This window comes from Xenia sp. Carnegie-2017, unplaced genomic scaffold, assembly GCF_021976095.1.
Source record: "Xenia sp. Carnegie-2017 unplaced genomic scaffold, XeniaSp_v1 HiC_scaffold_22, whole genome shotgun sequence".
NCBI lineage: Eukaryota > Metazoa > Cnidaria > Anthozoa > Malacalcyonacea > Xeniidae > Xenia > Xenia sp. Carnegie-2017.
The window spans coordinates 9,767,609-9,791,378 of NW_025813485.1; the positions used below are offsets into that span (position 1 = coordinate 9,767,609).

General features: G+C 34.6%; 2 protein-coding genes and 1 long non-coding RNA gene across 9 annotated transcripts in view; 1 reads left to right on the top strand and 2 right to left on the bottom strand.

The window, feature by feature from the left end:
* The first annotated feature begins 624 nt into the window (after positions 1-624).
* Positions 625-23,770, top strand: part of LOC124447201 (mediator of RNA polymerase II transcription subunit 4-like) — a 46,889-nt gene continuing 23,743 nt past the window's right edge. For 2 of the 5 annotated variants that reach the window (XM_046998092.1, XM_046998093.1), the window contains exons 1-2: positions 625-860; positions 14,555-14,633. In XM_046998092.1, coding sequence (XP_046854048.1) covers positions 742-860; positions 14,555-14,633 — 198 coding nt within the window. In that variant the 5' untranslated portion in view covers positions 625-741. Of the gene's footprint in view, positions 861-7,353; positions 7,979-14,222; positions 14,268-14,554; positions 14,634-23,770 lie in introns of those variants that run through there. The other 3 variants (XM_046998095.1, XM_046998094.1, XM_046998096.1) reach the window with 3 other exon arrangements.
* Positions 9,403-10,852, bottom strand: LOC124447207. Its single transcript, XR_006948651.1, has 2 exons — positions 9,956-10,852; positions 9,403-9,752 (listed from the first exon to the last, which is right to left on the bottom strand). It is a non-coding gene; the product is annotated as an uncharacterized LOC124447207 (long non-coding RNA).
* On the bottom strand, positions 17,463-22,006 carry LOC124447205. 3 transcript variants are annotated; one of them, XM_046998102.1, is made up of 3 exons: positions 21,742-22,006; positions 18,548-18,642; positions 17,463-17,760 (listed from the first exon to the last, which is right to left on the bottom strand). In XM_046998102.1, the coding sequence occupies exons 1-3, from the start codon at positions 21,978-21,980 to the stop codon at positions 17,690-17,692; spliced, it is 405 nt and encodes a 134-aa protein (XP_046854058.1). In that variant the 5' UTR covers positions 21,981-22,006; the 3' UTR covers positions 17,463-17,689. The 3 variants fall into 3 exon arrangements, with proteins under 3 accessions (XP_046854058.1, XP_046854059.1, XP_046854060.1); XM_046998103.1 differs by having other exon boundaries at positions 17,463-17,857; XM_046998104.1 differs by lacking the exon at positions 17,463-17,760 and adding an exon at positions 21,521-21,569 and having other exon boundaries at positions 18,390-18,642.

Genomic DNA, 23,770 nt, shown 5'->3' on the forward strand with positions numbered 1-23,770 from the left:
GCGCGTATGCTGTTATGTGTAAGTGTGCATCCTCGAATTTGTGCGCGTATGCTGTTATTTGTAAGTGTGCTTGTACTTGTGGGCCACTCTCGAATTTGTGCGCGTATGCTGTTATGTGTAAGTGTGCATCCTCGAATTTGTGCGCGTATGCTGTTAATGTGTAAGTGTGCTTGTACTTGTGGGCCACCGTAGATACCCAATGAAAAATGATTGCAGCGTGCTTACCACTACTTCAAAATCAGACATATTTACATGTCATTTAAATAACGCACAAATCAATTAAACCAAGAAAGCAAACTCTTTCATAAGCTGTAGAATTGCTCCACGAATTTGGGCCAGGATAATAAAAACATACTTGTAATCCTCAGAACAAGATCCTTAAGATGATACTAGGCACAAGTATATTGCATCGTGGTAACGTCTTCAAAATCAGGTATATATATACATGTCAGTTAAGTACCGCGAATATTGACGCAAAACTCTCAAGTATTTTCTAAGCTGTAGAATTGCTCTTTTTTATTTTAGTTCTGAAACTGATGTTCTTTAAGTGATCGTGTCAAAGTGATTTCGGTGTCAACTTCACACTTTATGCTAATTTTGACTGTTGGGGTGAATCCTGTGGTACCTTCACAGTAGTGCGTAATTAAGCGGTAATAAGTATGGATATTGAGAAGCAAACAGCAACATCTCATTGCTGATTTTTGTATTTGTTGTGTAAGTTGTGAATAAAACTTCAAGGCAATGGACGCTTATACCAGGCAAGATTTTTCAGATTGTGAAAAGAAACTTGTTGACATCGAGAAAAGAAGCACAAAAGAAATAATGCTTGATCTAATTGATGAGTTGAAATGTTGTTCAAGGTAAGCAGAAGCTCTTGAATAGTATACGGATGATAGTATTTAGGCTTTTTTATCGGATAGAAGAATGCTTTTAGATTTGCTTGCTGGTTCATCCACTCAAAAGGGCCATCAAAAATATTGTGACAGCCTTGTGCATAGAATGTTTTCATCTTCTCATGCTAAGCTTCGCAAACCAAGGCGATATCTGCAAAAGTCTTACAAAAAAAAAAATGGATGAAGTGATTTTTAGTGGACATCTTTAGTCGCTGATAAGCAGAAACATACTGCATGCTCAGAGAATCAAAAAAGGCATGCAATTTTAACAATAAGTTAGTGACTGATAAAATTTCACATTTCCAAAGCCTGATTCTTACAATAAACCTACCATAACCATAGCAATAACCATAAACCTAACCATAACCATAAACCTACCAACCATAAATCCAACAATATGCATAACCCTAACCATAATCCTAACAGAAACCAGAAACCTAAACATAACTCTAACCATAACCAAAAACCTAACAATAACCCTAACCTTCACCATAAACCTAACATAACCATGTGCCTAACCATAACCCTAACCATAACCATAAACCTAACAATAGCCATAAACCTAACCATAACTATAACCATAACCATAACTCATATTCTCATTAAAGAGTGAAAGAGCATTTTGCTGTAAGTGTGTTGATTAGTATTTTCCCATGATCACCATAAACGGCTACTGGTGTGTGCTAAACTGCACTCTGGCTAAAAAACTGACCTTTCAATAATTAGTTCAGCTGTGTGAAACTGGAAACTATGTTTAATCCAAAGTTTAAGTTACATCTGATGAAACTACTTACAAATTTTTAAAGTTTGTGCTCTGTTAGTTATATAATTCTTATGTACTTTTGCCTTTTTAAAAATTTGTTTAGTATGATTGTACTTTCTACCCTCTAAAAGTGTTAAATTTTTCATTTGATGATGAAAGGCAGCTTTTGGCTTGTATTTATTGTAGTAGGTTGTCTTGGCACAGTGTTATTCTCAAATGATGACATTTTTAATATTTATTCGCCAAAATTTAGTATGTTCTTTTATTGCTACTTCTGTTTGTTATCATGACATCTCACGGCATAAGCCTATTCCATAATGGATTTATTGGCAATTTCAAATACATGTTTTACCATACATATATGCAACCAGGTTTCAATTTTTTAATTATGAAGGATTTAATAAAAAATTCAAGTTAAGTTGTTTGAATTGGAAAAGTTTTTAAACTTTTGCGTATTTTGGGGCATAATTACCATCTTAAATTTGTATTATTGTGAAATAAATTTGTATTGTACTACAAATTGAGCCAAACTTCTCATAAATTTGTGGTAGTATGGGTACATCAGCAGTTTTGCTCAGTATAATTTAACATAAAAAATAAAGATAAATTTGTCCTCGAAGAACGGAGAGTTGTTTTTAAAAAACGGCATCCAGAAAAGAAGGGAATACGCAATCGTAAATTGGGTGTCGAAATCAGTGTCGATTTTAGTCATTTACGGAATGAATTGGTTATTGGTTTATAAGGTATGAAAATTTCAGAAAATTTGATTAAGAGTATATTTTCATCACAATGCGTAAATGAACTTGGTCGATTTTCTGTTTTTTCTCAAAGGTCAAGTAAACATTTCCATGTACAAATGACTTCATGCAATTTAAAGAGTGATTCTCACAGTAATGCCATTGTAATTGCTTTGTTTACAATAATGTAACTTTCCCGCCTTTGAAATGTTTTATTTTGATTGGCTCTTATATTACTTTTTGTTAGACTAACTAATCAGGAGCAGTTTTGAAGAGAAATCAGAACTGGTGTTTCGCTTGTTTGCACTGGTATTTACAATAAATTGCACTGCTCTTAACCAATCAGAATTGAGAGATTTTTTCATGTATATTATTTGTCGCTGAAACAAAACGGTTTTTTCAAGTTCTTTTCGCTTAAATATGCTGTAAATATGTTCAAAACAAGCTTCGTCTGTTTTTTAATTGTTTTCAACTTCTTTTTTGCTCAAAAGCTTTTGCTTATCTTTCTTAGAAACTGTGGTGAACATCGTTTTTTTGAATTTTTTTCAAAACCGGCTTTTAATGGCGTGCATATTTGTAGAAACCATTATATGTAGGTATGACGTCATGATTGCAGATATTGAGCAATTGTTGGATGAGGTTGAGCATAATTCTGAATAATTCTTGATATCATGCGAAAAACGAATTCAATAATTTACTTAATTCTATTCTTTACTTAATTTAGCATCTTTACTTAATTCAGTTCTTGCTACTTCTTTTTCATTTCTTTGCCAACCGTCGATTTGCCAGACTTAGCAGTCAAAGTAGACATATTGCTGTATTGACAACCTAATGTAGTGCCATTTTAGGGTGCCACCAAATGGCTGCCTTTGCATGGCTAAGCGCGCAAAGCATACTGCGAGACTCATTCTTTAATGCATTTACGTAAAGAGATAATCCTCTTTTTTCATACATTTATTTAAAAATAATGTTATTTTAAGCAGTCATTTATGAATAAAATCTTTCGTGCACGTAACAGGTCGTTCAACCTGTTAGTTAAAACGGAAAACAAACCAAGTTTATTGATGTATTTGGCATACTTGAATACAGTTGGCATGTACTTGATTGGTACCATCCAAAGCAAAATTAAATTTGTATTGACCAAAAAGCGTGCTATATGTCGTAAGATAGCTCGAATCCTCATCTAGAGGTTTGTGCCAAAATTGAAAGGCTGTATCGAACACTGAGAAATATTTGTACTGTCAAGAGAGGGTAATATTCTCGCTGAATGGCTTCGTTGAGATATCTAGGATTAATACATATTCGTAGCTTGTGTGGCCTTTCCACACCTACCATAGAGGGTCATTTTACAAGGTCAATGATACCCATTTGCACTGCACTCCATCCAATTCTTTTTTAATTTTCACTGTCATGGCTGCTAGAACACGTCAAGGCTAATCGACTGTAGACTTGTTTGTCATCAAATAGATCAGAATAATCTCGTATCAGAAATGTTACCGTTAAGCCTGGTTTCCGCTATTGGTTTAACGCGACAAACGCGACAGCGATTAACTTAAATCGCGATAATCCCATATGTGAACGTGGTAATAATCGCAATAAAAAAAGGCGACTAACAATCGCGACAAACGCGATAAAATATAAAAAATTTTTGATATTTATTCGCGTTAATTGCCAAAATGACGTCATCTTGAATGAAAATTTAGAAATTTAAAATGGCGGATTCAGTATGTGTTTAATCACTTATTCCAGAAACTATTAAATTTGATGAAAAGTTGGCCGAGGAAGTGCGTAAGTTTCCATGCTAATATGACAAAACATGTAAGGATTATAAAGACAAGTTTGGCGTGGCAAATGCTTGGGCAAAAGTGGCAGAAAATCTGAATCTATCGGAAGGTAAAACAATGTAAACAAAATATAGGTGTGCTTGAGTGGCAGATTTCGAAGGTGTAGAGACTGCAGTCTGCTATAAAATGTACAGCTTTCAGTTTTTCAAAAAATTTTTCTATTTACGTCTACTGTAAAACTAACACTAAGTAGATTTAATGTTTTTTCATGTCAAAAAATGTTAATACTGTATGGGATATACTTTTTACGTATAGGTGAGCGAGCCAAAAAATTGTTTGAAAGTTTAAAAAAAAGATTCGGCAAGCGAAGAAATGTCTTCAAAAAAGTAAAATCTGGAACATCTCTGTCAGCTGTTGTTTCCTCTAAAACAAAATTGGAGGACTATGATTTTCTACAGTGGTTAGTACCATAAATAAAAGCTAGAGCAACAAAAACTAATTTGTCAGTATCAACTACCAGCAGCAGCTCGACAAGTAATTGTAGTTTATTAACAGATGATGAAATTTAGCATGCGAGCTTACTAAATGAAAACAATGACTGTTAACAAATTGAGCCAGATAAAGTATTTGATGATAAGATTACTGATATATCTGATACAACTGGACATAAAAAGTGGTCAAAGACAAAAGTTGATGTTGAGCAAGAAATACAGTTTCTTCGTACAATGCAAAAAGCAATTAGGCATCAAAATGAAAACAAACACGTGGAAAAAGTTGAAAATGATTTATTTGGAATGTGTGTTGCCTCCCAGTTAAAGAAATTAAATGCAAATGAACAGGCCATTGCTAAGCATCAGATTCAAAATGTTGTTTTCAATATACAAATGAATCAGAACCCAACACTGTGTAACCAATTTTTGCATAGTACTCAGGCTCTCCCTTTTCTCGGAAGCTCAATGATGCAAAAACCAACAAGTTATCTAAATACTGAATTGTTGACAAATTCCATTGAAGAACTTTGTTAAAAAAATGCTCAAACTTTAAAGTATGAATGTTATGTAGAAGCCATATTGTATAAACGAAATTGTTGACAGAATGTTTTGTTTTCTTAATTATAAATTCTTCCAGTGTTTCTTACATATTGTTGCTGCCAAGGCTTCATTGCTATTTACGTAATGTTTCAATGCCTCTCACATTGCAATAGTATTGCCAGTATAACGAGATCCTCGGACTTTGGGAATACTGATTAGACCGGTACCATAATCTGATGCTACAACTTTTCTCCCATCTCCCATCACAGATTTCGACGATGATCGCTTGAAGGTGATAAGAGAAAAGAGCCGATCCTAAATAAAGGGAGAGGGGACAATGTAATGAATATGATACCTGTTGTTCAACATCAGCAAGAACATGTAACAAATCCAGATCAAGAAATCTCATTTTCTGCAGAACTTGGTCAGAAAGATACGGATTAACACGACACATTTAATCCAACGAATGAAGAAAGTGCACAAGAACCAAAGTCGTATTAGCAATTAGGTAGTACAGTGCAAACAGAAAATCGGAGAAAAGCTATGATAATGGAGCATACAATAATGGTCAAAAACCCATGGACAGCTGTGAATGAACCAGATGACATGCAAGTTAATTTTGCCAGGAAAGTGGATGTATAAAGTAAAATACCGAGCAAACAGTCTAATCGATAAATTTAAAGTGGTTATGCAACGAATTTTTCACTTTCTTTTTTATGAGCTTAACTTGTAGAACTCTGTTTTTCTGATTATATACCTGAAAACAGAATTAAATTTTGCCTTTTCAAACTTATTCTACAGTTGCTCAAAGTTACGATTTTTTCCAATTTTTGTGCGAATTTTTGATGTAAGCTGTAACGTAGAAACGAGTACCGCCCTTCAACATGGCGTATGTAACTAATAGAAGTGAGCAGCATCACGGAGGCAGACGTTGTATTGCTGGCGGCAGAAAGTTAATCAGTTGCGGTAATCAATATACTGAAGGAATATAGCTATCCATCTGTTTCCTAATGTGAGAACTGATCTTCAAAGGCGAAGGAAATGGGTGAACTTTGTCCGTAAACATAGACCAATTTTTCTAGCTACGTCAACCTCGTGTTTATGTTCGGCACACTTCGAGGATTCATGCTATAATATGAATCGTGATATCGCAAAATCTTTAAATTTGAAACGATTCTTAAACAAACGCAGTACCAACGATAGATGTGGTAGGAATCGTAGCTGCGGCTGAAGAACATCTAACAGAAAGAAAATGAAGGCAGGTCAGCAAAGTATACAGTCACAGCGACAATGCACATGGCCAAGCGGAAGTTACATACCACCTAAAATACTTTATCTTATTTATTTTAGATAACTCGTAGCACCAAAACTCTATCTCCAATTCACTGGGGACAGTTGAAGAACAGACTTCCACAACCAGCCATGCTGTTGATCATACAACACACGATTTATCGTACGACTTTCATACTGACATTGGCCATGCAGTTGCTTCTCATAGTTCGTGCACATCGTGTCATCGCTTCAAAAAACAAATAAAAGGGCTTCAAGAAAGAGTCAGCTGGTACAAAAATAAGACAGCAACTTTGAACAAAAGAATACGAAAACTAGAAGCAAAAAGAGCGACAAAAACAGAGACAAGATTTAGTTTTCTACGTAGTGCACCATCTGATAAAAATATAAATAGCGATGGAGACAGTGATGAAGAGCTCTGTGCTTATGTTTCGTGAATGGATTACTCATCTTTAGACTCTGACGTCTTGAAACAACATTACCCAAGCTATGTTGATGTTCAAACACATGAACTTTGCAACTATATCTGTAAGGTCATACCACCATTATCAAAGCACATTTTTGTGCTTTTATTTATAGCAGTAACACTGCTCTATGAGAGACATCATACAAGATTAATTAAACATTATAGGGGAGTAGTTATTACTATGCCCCTATTTTCTATTATAGTTATAGTGTTTACTTTAGCTGATATTGCTATTCCTCTTAGTTGTAACTTTGTTGGAGAATTTTTGTCTTTAGTAGCTGCTTTTTCTACTAGTACATCGTTAGGTATTCTCTCCTCAACTGGTAAGGTTATAGCTGCTGCTTATTTATTATATTTATATGAGCAGATGCAGCAACAACTAAATTTGGCAGCAACACAGGAAGAAAATGCTGCATCTCAGGAAAATTAGGTTGTACGCAGATGTAGAAAATGTAAAGCTCCGCGTAAAGGACATCCACGGGACATATGCCTAGATCCTGCTTCTTGAAAGCTTTTATTCGGCAGTGGTCAGATCTTGCTTGCAGCCTGTCTGAATTGCAGAGATAAGACACCTCCTTCCCTCCACTAGTCTGGGGGTCACCTTGGGCAAGTGATAGTACCCTCTTAGCCTCGCAAGCCTTGGGAACAGGCTTAATTGTTGGAACTATTCATGTCTTATCCAATTATTCAACATTCTAAAGATTGTATTGGGATAGTAGGTGATACTGACATTTTGCTATTTTGTTTTTAAAGTAAATAGATTATAAGTTTCTAGTTGTTACTGTTTTCAGATTGCTGTATGGTTTGGTGTTTGCTCTGGATATCATAATTATGGCTTATTCAACAATTAAGGTGATGTTATAACGGGCGACCAAAGAAGAGGAACAAAGGACGACCAAAGGATACATGGATGAATCAAGTGGAGAAGCAGAGCAAGAGAATTTGGAGAATGGGTTTGGAGAATGGAGATGTCATGAATCAGCCAATCAGGGACAATGGAAAGTTGTTAGACAGGTAGCAACAAATGTACATTCGAGTGTTTTATATATTGTGGTGTAATATAATTGCTAACTTATAATACAATGAAATAATAACTGATTTTTTACTTAGGCTTGCAAACCATATACAAGATCGTACGTATGTGATGTAGTTAATTAGCTAACTTACAATTACATTAAAATATTAAGTGATTTTTGACTTAGGCTTGCACAGCAAATACATGATCGTGTGTGATATAGTTAATTAGCTAACTTACAATTATATAAAAATATTATCGGAATTTTGGCTGAGGCTTGCTCAGCATATGTATTATTATGTATTGCACACTAAACTTAGCGTTGTTCAGATGGAGTGTAACCTTTGGATTCACATGTTGGGTACTTTTTCCTTAAAAAATGTGCACACAAAGTGGTAAAGGCCTGGTGTTCTCCCACCCTAGTAGACACATCCTCCTAATAAGCCATCTATAACCAACAGCTCTCAAGTATCTAAAATGAAAATTAATTTCATTATTACATGTGCAAACTGCAGTGTGAGATATACAATTTATGGTATATGGTCTTACTGATTTAATGACTGTGATCCAACATTTTCTCTTGCTTGATGTGTCATTGGACCAAAATCGCCGTCTTGCGTGATACAACTTATGTGCTCACTTATGTGCAGAACATTCGAATCACCAAAATTATCTACCCAGGTGTTTTAAAATATCAGAAGCGCTGCTCCATGGCCACTATGAAGGTCATCTGATGCCAAACTATTTTGTATTCATCAGAGTTGTGACTTGTGAAGCTTGAATGACTTTTTGAGCAAGTTGGAACGTAAGCAGCAGCATGTTGGTCCACCAATAGAGTGCTTGAATAGCAATTTCTAAAACATATACTGTCACATGGTCCACATGACTTAACTTTGTTATTTCTGCCCTTTTAAATTCAATGAGGAGATTATTTATATATTTGACATAGATGCTTATTGATGATGTGAGAAGTGAACATAAAAAAGCTTCCTGAATGCTTTTGTGAATTGGATTGGTATTGGCTTGGCACAGTTTCCCTCAGTTGTCAAATGTTTTAAAAACGTTTTCTGGTGTATCTGTGTTTCACCTTTTGGTAAACATTTTACTGTGTAAAGTATTAAGATTTAAATAATGGTATTAAGAGTAACTAATTTTTGTCAGAATAAGTTCTGTTTGTGACATGATTATTTACAATAAAAAATTTTAATTTCTTGAATGAAGTTTATGGATTTTAGCAAAAATTAAATTTTCGAGCCCTTTGTTGCAATAATTCTCTCTGCTGGTTGATCAATGTGGTAAATCAAACATAATTCTAATCATTTTTCACAGACAATTGTTGGTCACAACTCACAAGTAAAGCTTAACCAAAGAGCTAAGCTGTAGGAGTTTGACAATATGTTTGAAATAATGACAAAGTTGTTAATTTAATGGAAACAATTTATCAATGACTTTATTCTTTAAATAATTGTAATTTCATATATTGTTTATTAAAAATAAGACAACAAAAAACATCTTTATTTGTAAGTTAATACAAATTTGACAGACATGATAGCCATAGGAACTCAATGTACAATTACAAATATAAACTTTCAATTACAATTATGCAGACAAGCTACGTTGCAAATAAAAAGCCCTCATTCAAGCATCAAATATAAAAGCAGTTTAGTCCAAATTCTACACTATTAACGTCTTTATCTGAAGAACGTTCTTTACGCACAGTAGGTTTTATCGCTTCCAACCAATCCATTGACCATTCTAATAGGAAAATCTTTTCTAGAAAATACAGAAATGGATCACACTAAGTATATTTATTACCTTTGTATTAGTCCTAAATTTTAAATTCTTAGGGCAATTGCCGTGGAATGTAAGAGACGTTCTAATTATGGATCTCGCATACAATTTAAAGCAAGAGACTACGTATAAAACCCATAAAATTATAGTTGACGAACGTATTTTACAACAAAACTGTTTCTCACCTCATATCCTTGATATCCTGTCCGATAGCATCAAAAATTTTGTCCATAAGTGAATTTACATTCATCAAATTTTCGAAAAACAACTCTCCATAATATTAACATATATGCATTCTGGCCAGTTTATCCGGCTGGAGTAATGGCGGACGCAATGGATGCGCATTTGAGAACTGGGTGCAAGTGGGGGGCAGATTTTTCGCTGAGCGGCGCTTTTGTTACGTATCTATTCTGTGTGTCTGGTTATCCGTATGTACTCTATGGGACTCTGGTCACAGTGCTTTTACTTTTTTCGTGAATATAACGTAAAGGAGAAAGCAAATAAATGTGTCCAACGAGTCTTAAATGCACTAACTAGTCTTAAAGTTGTAGTTTCACATGAAGTAAATCAATTAAAAGTGCGACGCATTGTTTATCAATTTCTTGGTTCACTCTGGTCACTGGTCTTTGTGTTTTTGTTCTAAATTAAAGAGAAAAATCTATTCATCTTTCTTATGATGCATAATAACAAATAATATCTGACATTATCTATGTGGATTTAAAATATACCAAAATTACCATGAACATTAACTCAAAATACACGTCAAACCGAGTCAAACTATAAAATACAATTAAATCCGAAATGTTTGCTCTGGTTACTTTCAATGAGAATTCGCTTGTTAAAACCTTCAACATTATTTGTAATCAGTACAGAGTATTTTTAATAATGCAATGGGAAAAGACAAAAGAGCTCGGCTCATACCGAACATAACAGGTGTCGCGTAAATGCCAATAAATACATATCATATCGTGACAATTGTGACTGTTGATTTATCGGTTGAGTGAACGACATACTCCCGGGTTCAAACCATTTACTTTAGTATCGTTATATGTTCGTGAATGTAAATGGTCCAGGTTAATAAAGTCCTGAGAAGGACTGTTTTTGATGTTGTTGACTGACGTTTCGACAACCTTAGCGGTAGTCATCTTCAGAGTCAAATGAGGAGTAAACGTCAGGTTAGCCGTATTTGTTGTCTGGTTCTTACGTCATTGTATTGTGTGTACAGGAAATGTGCAGGAAATGTGTATTGTCATTGTGGATTAGTGTGAAGTGAAATATATTATTTTTAGTTGTGATGTGTGATTTAGGTGTGACGTTTTTAGTTGTAGTGTGTGGGTGTAAATTGGGTATTGTCATTGTGAATTAGTTTGAAGTGTAATGTTTTTAGTTGATCGTTTGTTTGTATTGTGAATAAGTCGTTTGTAAGGTGCCGGTAATTGCTGTGATCTGTTCAGATGGGCTTGTTCCAAGTTGGTGTACCAACTTTCTAATGTAAGCCGTTGTCTATAGTCAGTACTGTAAGTAATGCATTTTGCCGAGTCCCAGTCAATGTTGTGCTTTGTGATTCGGTGATGTTCGGCAATGTGATTAGTTTTGTCTGGTTTCTTAGTAGCTCGTTTGTGTTCAGTAAGTCTTATGTTTAAGTTCCTGCCAGTTTCCCCGATATAGGAAGCGTGGCAGTCGGAGCAGTTTATTTTGTAAACTGCACCTTGTCGTTCGTTGGGTTGTTCTTTGTCCTTTATGTTCGTTAGTACTTGTCGTAACGTTGTGATTGGTTTATGTGCGACACGTATGTTGTATGGTCGTAAGATACGCGAGATAGTCTCAGACGTACCTTTGAAACAATTATTGACCAAAACAACTATCTCAGACGTTTTTTTGACAAAAACAACTATAACTCTGACTTTATCAAACGCAACACTTACAAACCCAACGAACCCAACGAAACGAACAACTCAGTGACAACAGCAACGATACCTTCAAAGGTACCAACAACAACAAAAACAGTCCTTCTCAGGACTATACCAACCTGGACGATTTACATTTACAAACATGTAAATACGGCTCATTAACTAAGTTGTCAAAAATATTGGTTTTGTTAAGATTGTGGCTATTTCCCATGAAATATAGGCTCAAAAATGTGGGCCCATGTCCTAGAACTTGGAACTTTTTTTAGTTTGTTCGCCCCTGATTCAAAGGATTAGGTACGTGGCAAAAATATCAAGGTGAACGATCATGGTACATTACACTAGTTCTTGTATTTTTATTAGCGTATTGAAATATTTGGCTTTTTAGAAGCTGTTTGATGTATAATGACTTTCGTGTGTTGAGTAGAAGTTAACAAAATTTAACTGCAATCTTTGTCATTTCGTTCGAACTCTATTGCTGCCGCCATGTTTGTTCGTTGTGACGTAGAAACAAATACCGCCCCCAAAATACTTTCTAGTATTTATTACAGCCAGCGAGGTACAGGCCGTGATGTTATAAGCTTTTTTAAGTTTAAAAACCAAACAATTTTGTTTAAAATCAAATCAGAGTTTTTTTATACATATTATTCACGGATATCGGGTGAAGATTTCTCAAATAGTATTTAATTACATGAATTTCAAGTATGTATAATACTACTTCTGCTGCAATTCATATAAGTACATTAGCGACAGTGTAGCATTTAAGATGGAATTTTTTTTGTGAAAGACGATCAACCTTTTGTGCAAGAAAGTATTAAAAGTCGAAACAAGCATTGATAAACTGACATAGACAATGATGCGCAACGATAGTTAGAAATAACAGTAAGATCCTATACCAACAGTGAATAATATATCTATTGATGTAAATCGAAGTTTAAAAGTAAGTGATAAATAAAACAAATTAAATAGATTGATGATTTCTAAATTATGAAGTGCAAATTCATTATTGCCAGACATAATTGTTGGAAGGTATAATGCAGAAACAGATCTTGTCAGTATTGAATGCATTAAATGCATCACCAACTTCAACTTATTCAGAGATTTTGGCCAAATAGTATGACATATGTTGTTCCTGTGGGTAGCAGTCATTCAAAAAGTTTGTTTCATATAAGCTATAAAATGTTTGCTCATTACTGTGCAATATATTTCCTACAATTTGTAATTTGGATTCCCCACCCGAGAGCTGTTGGCTGTAAATGTTTTATTGGGCAAACTACCAAGATAGGGGTGATAAAAGGCTTCAATAGCTGAAGAAAAGTTATTATTAATAACTAATTACTAATGACTTGGGTCCTTGCAACTGCTTTGCTTGAAAAACAATGGATTATAATGAATTATGTTTTTAACTATTCAGGCTCACGAAATATATGTTTCACGATGGGTGCAACAGAAATGCATCTTTTCGGAGGGTGTATTTATACATTAAATTTATTGTGAAACTTTGGGATTTTACTTAAAGTTGTTATGACACCAAATTTTACCATTATGTTTTCTGATTGGATTGTAAAGGAAATTTAAAATGACTTAATATCTTTTTTAAAGGAATTTTATAATTTTATTTCTTTTTAAAGATATATAACTTTTCTGCAATATGTAAATGACATCGTTATGACATCACATTGCATAATTAGCATTAGGAAAAACTAATTTTCTCGACAGTTAGCATTAAAATATGTATTTTTGGCACCTTTACAATTAATTATGTGTTCATTAAACTATTTTCTTTGTTTATAAAAAGTTTTAAGGATGTAAAAAATGTCATTATGCTTTGTTATGTCATAACCATGTCGTTTACATAAAGGAAAAAGAAATATATCTTGAACAAATTACAATAATCCAGTTCTACTAAAGAGGTTATCAAGTTATTTTATATGCTTTATTCAATAAAATAAAAAAATTGTGATAAAATTTCGTGTCATAAACAATTTAAGGTGAAATCGTAAGGGTCAAAATGGGTTGCATAAAAGCACTTTAATAGTAAACTCATGTTTGTCTTATATACATTGTTGTATAATGTTTGCATGCATGGCATCTAAATTCATTGAACTAAATATAATTGCAAGGCTAACTTCGCCCTGACATTTGACGCCAAAGTCGGCAGTATCGTTCCCTGTTTTTCCACGCTTGTGATAATTACGGCCAGAACAAAATATTTCAGAGTTTTTGAAGAAACTGTAAAAAAAGGGGCAATAAATCGCAAAAAATTGTTTCAGAAAGATGTAGAATTATCTAATTCATTTATTGCAATATTTTAGGTTATTACATTACAGCAACCGTTTTTGTGAAAAAAAAGAACTTAACAAACTGTGACAAATGCGGGCGTTTTCGACCTTTCGCAAAGCTGCATTGTTATGTTGACATTTTTAAAAAATGTTTATCCACTAATGAGACTGACGTAAAAACACAATGGAAGAAATGGAAGAGCACCTGAACGTAAACAAATCTTTGTTTTAAAGTGCTATTTACAAAAAACATCGTAGTTTCTTGTTATTCGGGCCAGAACGAATCGGAGCACAAACCTTTGCCATTCGTAAGTTTCCTGTGTAAAAAATATTTGTTCTGCAGAAAACTTAAATTTACATTATTAATAACAACAGAAAAGGCTATGAAACTGGAAAAATCAGATAATTTTCGCTTTGTTTACAATTACGCATTGCGAGGCTGAACTCGCGTGATTTGACTCCCAGAGGCTCTTATCTGGGAATGGCATCACGAAAAATCTGGCTTCATTTCGTGTGTTACCGATGTATCTGAAGGTAGCATTCCAGTTATATTTAGTTCAATGTCTAAAATATGCATTTTCTTGCTATGATATAGGGAGTTTTTTGAAGATGTATCAAACGTCGCTGTTCAGCATGTCTTTCTCGAGCAAACAACCATGCCCTCTAATATGAAGGTAAATAACTTTTAATTTTTAAAAAGATTGATTATACAACAGGATTGTACAGCAGTGATTAGATAAAAACTTAGATCCCCCATAAATAGAATATATTTAATATTATTTCATATTTCTGGTGATTTCTAGCTCTTTCTTTGTTCATGTTAAACGCTCGATTGTTTTAGTATCGCTAAATGTATATTCTTGTATAAACAAGTTTATTTATTGGAAAAACTTCTTTAAAATAGGACGTTTGTGCGCATATTCAAAATCTCTTGTTGATTGCAACATTTTGACATTCTCTGAAACAGCTGGCTCTATTTGAAAAACGTTAAATTCTAACTGTTGAGAGAACGGCCGTTAAAGTAATTTGAAACATACCTTGCTAATATTAGTCTTTGAAAAAAACAACTTATATACGCTGAGTGAATATATAGACTGTGTTGTATATTGGAATATATATACTGTGGTGAACGCGCAGTGAAATCGTTCAAACTTGTTATTTCTCACTCTTCATACCATGTTTTTGCTACTACTACATTAATTCAAGTTCAACTTTTTTGTATTGTCAAAAATTTTGATTACTTACAATATGAAATTTGCAAGCCATTTTACCAAGGTCCAAATGATGCAAAAATTTGAACTGCAAAAACGCAAAGTTTTAAAGATTTTGTGTTTCCTGCACGTTCACCAATAGGCTTGAATTTTTGGTGACTAGTACAGGGTAGTTAACTTGTATTTTTGGCGATTAATATTTTTGTGCAAGACCTGTTTTAAAGAACTTTTAAAAAAAAATCATTCTCTGATAAAAAAAATCTTGCGTTTTCAAAAAATTTCAGTCCAACTGCACCAGAAAACGGTAAAGTAGGTACTTAAAGTCGCCAAAAGCTTTTGTAATTCCGCGCGCGCGTCTCATTTTAGATAAATCTAGATTTGAGGACGCGACATCTAAGACATCGTGAGCTGACCGAGGCGATCTGGGTCGACGACGCCGTCGTCTTTCATGTGAAGAGTGATTTAGATTATGTGAGAAGACGACGAGTTTTTACGAAAAACGAATTTCATCTTTTATGCGAATTTACTGAGTTATATGGCATTTGTTCCTATATTTGATGATTATTAAAGAGATTATGGAGAAAAAAAGAACACTTTAGTTCAGAATTATAGTTGGTTTGCACTAATAGAAAAACAAAATTTAAGCTTACATTCAATTTTTTTATCATAGTACTGCTATTTCATGGCATTTCAATAAGATTTTCAATAGAACAATTTGAATTGTAGATTAGTTTATATTGATTGTATGAAATATGGCGCATATTGACAAGACGTCATATAATTAGCGTACAAAACACCCAAAATTTCAATAAAATTTAGTTCTTCTTTTTAAAAGCTGTTTTCTCTAGTTTGGATTCTAATTTTATAGAGAAAATAATATAATAGAAATAATATAAAGAAAAATTTATCTAAAACAAAATAAAAACGAAATTATTTATCTTGTGGATTGTTTACATGAACAACAAAACATGCGTGTATATTATGCATCTTATTATTTCGGTAAAGTTGAATGCAAAAACACACAAGTTTTAGCTGAATTGCTTCAATATTAAACTATCAATACACACAAGTCATAAATTTCCATAGACTTACATTTCAAAGAGGTAAAAAAGGTAGAAAACACAGACGTCTTCAAGAAGACATAAAAACAGCAAGTTCACGTTGTGAAAAACACTAAGACGACGTCGCAAAGGCAGCGGAAGTAAAGCAACCGGATGCTTACGACAGATTACGCCATACTCACGTCGTCTTAAAATTCGCGTCCTCAAATCTAAATCTGTTTCATAATAAAACCGTGATAATTTTTGTATGGCTTTGAAAACTGTATTGGCATTTCGCGAAGTTGTTTTTGTTTACATAATTATGAGAGAAGCATTTTGTATCTTATTGCCAATCACTGCTTTTGTTTGTTTTTGTATTGCTACTCATTCTGTTCCTCGTTTGTCAGAGAAAAATAATACTTCTCTATTTATTCCATAAAATTTATTGACCGTACAGAGTCTGGCAAAAAACAAAACAAAATGATGTACAAACAAAATATTTCATTGAATATGAAGTTGCCATAATTTCGTAAAAGCACTATTGCCAATACACATTTAATATAAACGACAACTTTTTTGAAAATAGACATGTTTCGACATCTCTTTATTCCATCTTCAGTATGAGTGAAATAATAGGTGATACAGGGTTTATATAAAAGTAATATGATACATAAATTACAACAATTAAAAGGAAATAAGATAAATTAATGAGGAGCGTCCGAGCGTATTATAAACTAAATATTGTATTGAATTTAAAAACTTGAACATTGAGGTCAGGGTTAGTTTTGTTAGTGTCGATGATTTTGAAACAAGAGGGTGAATAGTTGGTTTTGCTTGAGTGAGATTTAAGAAGGTGTCGGTAGATATGAGAGTTTTTGTCTGTTGTGGTATGTTCCCTGATTCTGGTGGATAAATGGCGCGAAGTTTCGCCAATGTATCGGGAATTACATCCCGCGCAATTGAATTTATATATCACCATAGATTTAATTGAATCAGGGATTGGGTCTTTAAATGAGAAAAGGTTTTTGATTTTGAATGATGTGAAAATTAGTCGAATGTCTATATCTGTACAGAAGCGTTTCATAATGTTTCTAAGTCTGCGTTGTCTGTGTCGTGAGTAATGTCCGATGTATGGTAGTTTGAAGTATAGAGTTGTTATTTTGGAATTTTCATTTGTGTTCGTTGTGATCGTCGTGTCAGGAGTTTTGGTGTCTAGGTTGAGGTTGTTGCTATGTTTGTTGTCGACAGGGGCGGATCTAGGATTTTGGATACCATAGGCAAAACATTATGACGTCATTCAGTGCTAAACCTATGACGTCATACTTTGCAAAACATACTACACTATTTATGCTTTCGATAAATTGTTTAAATCAAACAGTCTAATCATTCAGCTATGCAGAATCTTGTAGATCTCAATCGTATAAATACATAAAAACATTGTATATTTATACTTACATATCACAAGGTCGTTGATTTTCACTATTCAGAATATTGAATGCACACAAGACTGTTTCGCCCCATATCAGGGCTCATCAGCATGCCTAGGAACACTTTAACGCAAAACAAAAAATCGTGATCCGGCATGGACAGCCCTGTGAGAGCCGAATTAAGCAGACTGGTTATGGCGCCAGAAGTTCGCCTACACACCTTTGAAAAAGAAGTTTGGTTAGAAATGGGTGACTATATGGGATATTTCATGGATGTGATATTGCTCAATTTTTCACACCATCCCAGTCAATTCCAACCCTTTACCCCCCACCTAAAAATGAGCACTCTGGTTTTTGAAGGTGCCAGAAACTCGCCTTTCACACCTTTAGCAAATAGCAAAAGGAGTTTGGTTAGAAATGGGTGACTATGTGGGACATTTCATGGATGTAAGATTGCTCAGTTTCTTACACCATCCCAGTCAATTCCAACCCTTTACCCCCCCACCTAAAATGTGCACTCTCATTTGCCAACAAATGAGCAGAATGTAAATGTAATGTAATAGTCAAAATAGAGCTTTGTATAAAGAGTCTTTGTGAAGACTAAAATTTGGTGTAAGGAAAAATTATTCTATTTATGCTTAACAATTTTGTGAAAGTAAATTTATGTCGACAACGGCCGAGTACCATACACGTACTCAGCAGTTTTAAGATTGGAATGTATATAGGGAAAAAAACCTTTATCGGGCGAGCTATTAGTTTGATGCAAATTCTATTGACGTTACTATTGTGTACAACGCACAATAAATGGTTAACATATGGACATTTCAACAAAATAAAAAACTAGGATATGAATAAATTCATGCAAATTTTAGCCTTGTATTTCCAACAGCAAAAGTATTAATAACCTCACCAATATCTGGTACAATTTCCTGATGAATTTGCATCAAGGCCAAACCATTTAAGCGTTCCCCAACCATGGTACTTCGCTGATAGTTTTTAAGTGTCCTAAGGGAAGAAATAGATCGTTCACATTCACAAGAGGTAATGGGGAGCGTTCCTAAAATACGTAGTAAAATTTTAATGTTTTTAAATCCGGCGAAATGAACAGATTTTAAAGTCTGGGCAATGTTATCAGGAAGGAGGCCGCAGTGGGTCTCCCAATAAGTGTACCACAACCTAAGTTCAGCATCTAAGGCCAAAAGATTTGGCAAATCATCATAATAAAAGTTAGCCACAGTTTTGAATGGCTCTTTCCAATCCACCCCATCTCTTGTCATGGACATCATTTTCGTCGGTACAATGCTAAGGCCTTTATAGACATTCACACTCTCAAGGTCGAATCGTGATTCTAAAGAAGATTGCAAATGATCTAGTAGAGGAAGAGTAATTGCACGTTTATAATACTCAGAAATGGTTGTGTGGGGAATATTTTCCTGGTCGTTTGTTTGCGCACTGTTCTTGGTTTCCATTCTTCAATGCCAACTTTTGCTGCCAGTTCAAGCGCTTCGTCATACCAGGTGTCATGATAAAAATCAGAGGAATTCCTCATGTTCACCACCTCAGTTTTCAAAGTTGAAATTAAATGAATACCATCCATTATATCGATACTCTTACCCTGTAATAACTGTGTTACTGGAAGAGTTGAATCAAGAATATTTCTCGTGATAACTAAAGCAACGACGAAATCAAACCTGTCAATAAGTTGAAACAAAGATGAGGCATCAGACTGAAGCGACGGTTTGAACTCACCATCTAGATTTTCAGACATATCGTTAAGGGTGGTGTATACAGGTACAAAAGCTCTTGGAATGTATCTAAACCTTCGATACGTTCTACCCATCTAGTTTTGCAAACGTCTGTTAATCTAGTCTTTTCGAGTTTGTTTCTGAATTACGTATATGTTTTTCAAAGGGAATATTGCGAGTTTGGGAAATTTTAATAAAATTAGTGGCATTGTTAACATGTTTCAACATATCATTGACAACACGTATACTCAAAGAATCGCAAATGGATAAGTTTAACCTATGACTATAGCAGTGTGTATAAAGAGCCTTTGGGTTAAGCTTTAAAATTTGAGCTGCTAGACCATTAGTGCAACCAGCAACTGAACCAGCCCCATCATAACCTTGCCCCTACAATCATCTATTGATAAAGTCAGTTCCTTTAGAGCCTCTAAAGTAGCTTGGCAAGTTGAGCACCACTTAGTCCCCACTTACAAAAAGAAATGAAATGAATTCTTCCCTGATATTCATATCGGTATCAACAAAGCGCAAAACAAGAGACATTTGTTCTTTATGTGAAGAATCAGATGCTTCATCAGCAATAACAGAAAAAACTTACTTTTTGATATCAGAAATAATCTGATTACTGATTACCTGGCCACAACATTTAATGATTTTATTTTGACTTGTTTTAGAAATATAACTTCTATTCTTACCACAATTCTTTAAATGATTTTCTAAAACTTTATCCCCTCTCCTAACTCCATAATTGAGTGTTTCAATGAAATTACCAACCCTCCAGATGAATAACAACCAACAGTAGGGTGATACTTGGAATCATCACGATGCCCACGAAGAGGTAAACCTAGACGTCCACAAAAAATGACAGAATCAATAATTGGAGATAGTATTTCCCTATTCTGTTCTATTTCTTTCTTGATACCAGCATCCATGATCATCTCGATAGGCTGCAGAGTACCTGATATTTGGGAACGCAAAGCATCAAAATTGGTGATGTGGATGCATGCAAACCGACTTCCCTCCCTTTACTTTTTCCAGCATGTTGAGTGAAAGAGCATTTAGCATTCTTCCAATCTTGAAGAGGTTCAGTAAACAACTTTTTACTTTACTGGCCTTGCCTGGGAATCTATTGCCAAACAACACACGATAGACAATACGCACCATTTTGTGAAGGTGAATAGCAAAGCCATTCATGCTGGTCTAGCCAATCATGCCTAAATGATCTGCCATTAGATTTAGGAAAATGATACTTTTTATCTGGTTTATATACATTTTTTATCAAATGACATATTTCAGAATTATCCATACCCTTAACTTTCTCCCTATACAAGGAAACATCAAAATTATGGGTTAAAACAGCAGGTTGCATATCACCAGAAGTTGGAATACCAGGCAATAGTTCCTGGAATGATGTGTGAAGCAAAAGACTATTGGCTTTATTTAATGTCTGAGCAAGAGCTGCAGCAGAAGAAAAACTCTCATTGGGCATCCTTTTAAAAGTTGGTTGGGCAGCAGGCCTATTAGTTGAAGTAAAAAAATTTGAAATGTCAACTGTTTTTGGTGCAATATTTGGAAAAATTTTGACAAATTTTCGTTTCTCTGTTGTTGAGCTGCTAGAATTAGACTGTGTACAGGAATTAGACAATTTTCGCTTCAACCTGTGGGCATGGAAAATGAGAGGCACAAAATGATTAGACTGAAAAGTCTCACCTGGTTGTACAGATCCTTCATGACAAAACAAAATATTAATAGCATCCAAACCTCTTTGGCTTAATAACCGGGGCTGAACAATACGATTAAATAACAATTTATATCTACTTTCACCAGAATCAGGATAAAAGTATGAATTTTTCTACCTAAAACAGAAGATAGGCCCAAAATACAAAGAAAAGATGACCATTTCTGGTCATTACAATTTAAAATAGCCTCCTGTTTTACCAGTTCATCTGTTGTATATCCAGTGTCTAAACATTCTTTAGACACTGACAAAGGCAAAAGATTGTTTAAGCTTTGGGCAAAGTAATCACTGTGCTCACTTATAACAGACAAAAAGCATGGGTGTTGAGCATAAAAGCAGCATGAATAAATAGCTCAAGCGATGTTAAAATTCGCAAAGTAGGGACCAATGCATTGTTACCTACCAGAACTAGGGAAGCTGAACTGTAGAGGCAATTGCCAGAAGCTTCAGATCTTAAAAAATATTCAAGAAAAGAAATTAATATTTTGTTTGGTAGATTGATTGCATTGTATGAATGAATTGCTGACTGTAGACAAAGATATAGCCTAGCGAAATTGAGATTTAACCATTTTACACGTATATATAAATACTACAATACGATATATATAATTATAATATATTTACCTTATTGCAGTACAAGTCTTTCCGTCATGAGCGTGCTTTGGCACATATATTTCAGCTCCAAAATTTCGACACAGAGTATGGTCGGGGTCATAAATTCTATCTAACAGCTGCTCGTTAGTAAACATAGGTCGAACGTCGACCAATAAACGAGAATAAAGCTCATTAAGGCATTTTAAATCGTTTTTGGCCAACGCAGACTGAGCAGTCTCGTATAAATTACCACAACACAATGAAGACATTATAAAATGTTACAAAACCGTAAACTGAGCACAGAGGCTGTTCAGAAACAATACGAGTGTATGTTAATTTTCAATTGCCTAATTTGCCTAGCTCAACTATGCTTATCAACAGCAATGATTGGTTGGAATTGCTCAAGTTAGGCAAAAAAAATTGACCAATGAAAGCATACGGTTGCAAAAAATTGCCCAATCAGAATACCTATACACGATGTCAAGTTAGGCAAATTCATCTTGTTTAGGCAAATTGCTAACAACCAATCAAATGGCTAGATCGCCTTCTTGACTTAGGCAAAATGGCTGCTTTGCCTAACGACACGGAGCTTTATAGATAATCATACGCATCTGGACTACGATTCATATCAAAATTACGTCATTTAATTGCACAACATTTCTAAACAAAAGTCAGATGATTTGACTGCGATAAAGTGCTATTTATAGTTTCATAATTCGATAAATTCGTATCGAATCTAAGTCGAAGTATATTTTGGTAATTTCACCATAGGCACTTGCCTATGGTGCCTACCCCTAGATCCGCCCCTGGTTGTCGAGATATCGTTTTACGGTTCTGTTAATAAAGTGAAGTGGGAAAGAGTTTCGTAAAAGAGTGGATGTGATGTTTTTTTATGTCTCGTTGAAAGCTATTTTTCGTATTGTTAAGTTTGTATGCTCTGTCGATTAGTGTGCGTATAAGTCCGGTTTTGTATGAAAGTGGTGTGAAACTAAAATAGTTCGTCAGAAGTCCTGTGTATGTTGGTTTGTGGTATGTAGATGTTGTACAGCTGTCGTGAGATTTTGTTAGTAAAATGTCAAGAAATGGTAGTTGATCTTGTTGTTCAGTTTCAAAAGAAAATCTAATGTTTGCGTGCTGTGTGTTAATGTAATTATAAAACTTCATGGCCTCAGTTTCGTTAGTAAAAACACAAAAAATATCGTCAACGTATCTGCGGTAAAATAGTGGTTTAGTGTCGTTGTAGTTGTTTAGCCAGTTTCGTTCATGTGAGCCCATGAAAATGTTAGCAAGTATAGGTGCTAAGGGAGAGCCCATCGCAACACCGTCCGTCTGGTCATAAAATTTTCCATTAAATAAAAAAATGCGTCTGTGCTGTTGCTATTAAAAACAGTTGGGTGAGGTCTGTCCTGTTTATACTGAACCTGCGGTTGTGAGTGAATATTAAGTCGATTGCTATGTTGATGGTTTCAGTAAGTGGTATGTTAGTAAATAGGCTTTCAACGTCGTAGGAGATGAAGAATTTGTGAAAAGAAGTTGATGAGTTGAAAGATGAGAAGTCGTCGAGGAAAGTGAAAGAATCTTTAGTGAAGTAATCTCACAAGGAACAGAACCCTACCATTCACACACAACGAGACGATAACCAATCTATCATCACACCAATTAAAAGACGAAGAACTAGAACTCCTGAAAAATGGCCTTGGGTTCAGCATTAAACCACTGCGACTCAACCTAACCGACATTCTGGCAACATTCGAAAAAATCCACCAAACCATAAAACACAACATTCGCAATCAAGAAGATCTCACGCATCTAAAAACAGAGCCGGCACACATCGCTCATTCGTACATCTCATCTTATCACCCGACACCAGCTGACTTCAAAAAAACATCACATCCTTAAAAACATTCGCAACAATCCAAACATTATCATTCTCAAACCGGACAAAGGCAACGGCGTTGTAATCATGAATCGTATTAACAATACAGCAAAGTTTACCCCACTCAAAGAAGACGTCACACTACCACGTGAAGCCAAACTACTACGACTGTTAAGGAGGCTT

Bases quoted from the DNA above. Each gene is read 5' to 3' on its own strand.
- LOC124447205 (XM_046998102.1), bottom strand. From the start codon at position 21,980: ATGTCTTCATTGTGTTGTGGTAATTTATACGAGACTGCTCAGTCTGCG. The intron at 18,643-21,741 runs GTAAATATATTA...TTCTTCCCTTAG, and splicing joins AAGACTTGTACTGCAATAAG to GACACTTAAAAACTATCAGC. The intron at 17,761-18,547 runs GTGAGGTTATTA...TTTGCGTTAAAG, and splicing joins GGAAATTGTACCAGATATTG to TGTTCCTAGGCATGCTGATG.